The 1,569-nt window shown below is 43.3% G+C and overlaps 1 protein-coding gene across 1 annotated transcript in view; it reads left to right on the plus strand.

The window, feature by feature from the left end:
* The first annotated feature begins 83 nt into the window (after window positions 1-83).
* The window catches only part of LOC102294830 (cytochrome P450 2J4), an 18,932-nt gene continuing 17,446 nt past the window's right edge, over window positions 84-1,569 (plus strand). The window contains exons 1-6 of the mRNA XM_042221337.1: window positions 84-350; window positions 438-590; window positions 683-843; window positions 939-1,115; window positions 1,198-1,336; window positions 1,448-1,548. Of these exons, the coding sequence (XP_042077271.1) occupies window positions 236-350; window positions 438-590; window positions 683-843; window positions 939-1,115; window positions 1,198-1,336; window positions 1,448-1,548 (846 nt within the window). The 5' untranslated portion in view covers window positions 84-235. The remainder of the gene's footprint in view (window positions 351-437; window positions 591-682; window positions 844-938; window positions 1,116-1,197; window positions 1,337-1,447; window positions 1,549-1,569) is intronic.

Below are 1,569 nucleotides of genomic sequence, written 5' to 3' on the forward strand. Positions count from 1 at the left end.
GCTGGACGTCCTCAGGAGCAACACAAATACAAAGCTTTTGTAAAACCCCTTAAATTAAAGTCTGTACTTCACATAATGATTATTTGATCTGTGGCTGTGCACAAAGGGAAATCTACAAAAATTGCATCTTTGTCCAATAAATTATGGACCTAACAATATTGTTCATGCTTGTGTTTTTTTGTAGCTGGCTGAAGTCTATGGGAACGTGTTCAGTTTCTGCTTCGGCAGGGATAAAATGGTAATGATCTCTGGATACAAGATGGTAAAAGAGGCTCTGGTGACGCAAGCTGACAACTTTGTGGATCGACCATACAGTGCCCTGGCTGACAGGTTTTACTCGGGACCCACAGGTTAAGAAATTATTCTCTATTTTCTCTCATTCAGTGCAGGAATTGTTTCCCAGTTATTAACTCGCAAATCTGCACGTTTGTATTTAGAGGGTCTGTTCATGAGCAACGGTGGGAAATGGAAGGCACAGAGACGCTTTGCTTTGTCTACATTACGAGACTTCGGCCTGGGGAAGAACCGCATGGAACAGTGTATCTGTGAGGAGATCCGATACCTGCAGGAGGAGATAGAGCAGGAGAAAGGTGTTTTATATTAAGTGGAACATAAGCTCACAATCCTGCACAAGGGAGCAAAAAGTTACCTGTAACAATTGTCTCTTCTTCTTCTTCTTCAGGTAAACTTTTCAGTGCAGCAGGTCTCTTCAACAATGCTGTGTCTAATATAGTTTGCCAGCTGGTGATGGGGAAAAGATATGATTACAGTGACCACAACTTCCAGCTCATGCTGAAGTATCTGTCGGAGACTCTTCAGCTAGAGGGCTCCGTGTGGGGTCAGGTAAGTGAATTTCAGAAAGGGAAAAAGGGACAGCAGTATGGCATGCGTGGGATTTGTCTTAATCGTTTATAAATTTAACTTCCTCTCATCACCAGCTCTACGACTCTTTCCCTGGAGTGATGAAGCGTTTGCCAGGTCCTCATAACAAAATGTTCAGCTATTTCGACATAGTCAAAGATTTCATCGCTCAGGAGATAAAGAGCCACAAGGAGGACCTGGATCACAACAATCCAAGAGACTACATTGATGCTTTCCTTATCAAGATGGAGAATGTATGTGGACACTGCATTGCACAAACTGCACTCTACCAGTTACTGTGACTGTGTACTGTAACTTTTTCATTTGTCTGAACAGCTCAATGAATCTGACCTGGGCTTCACTGAGACCAACCTGGTTATGTGCTCTGCTGATCTTTTCCTGGCTGGAACAGAAACAACAGCCACCACTTTGCTGTGGGCTCTGGTTTTCTTGATCAGAAATCCTGATATTCAGGGTGGGTGACATGCTGGGCTTCATATGTTTTAAAGTAGCCAAAACATAAAGCCAGCAAAAGTAAACATTTCTCCCACAGTTAAAGCTGAACTCTTTCAATTCTCTTTCACAGAGAAAGTCCAGGCAGAGATAGATAACGTGATTGGACAAACCCGCCAGCCTTCCATGGCTGACAGACCAAATCTGCCCTACACTGATGCCGTCATCCACGAGATTCAGAGGATGGGAAATATT

The sequence above is a fragment of the Haplochromis burtoni genome, unplaced genomic scaffold (assembly GCF_018398535.1).
Source record: "Haplochromis burtoni strain Fernald_Lab_line unplaced genomic scaffold, NCSU_Asbu1 Contig_65, whole genome shotgun sequence".
Lineage (NCBI taxonomy): Eukaryota > Metazoa > Chordata > Actinopteri > Cichliformes > Cichlidae > Haplochromis > Haplochromis burtoni.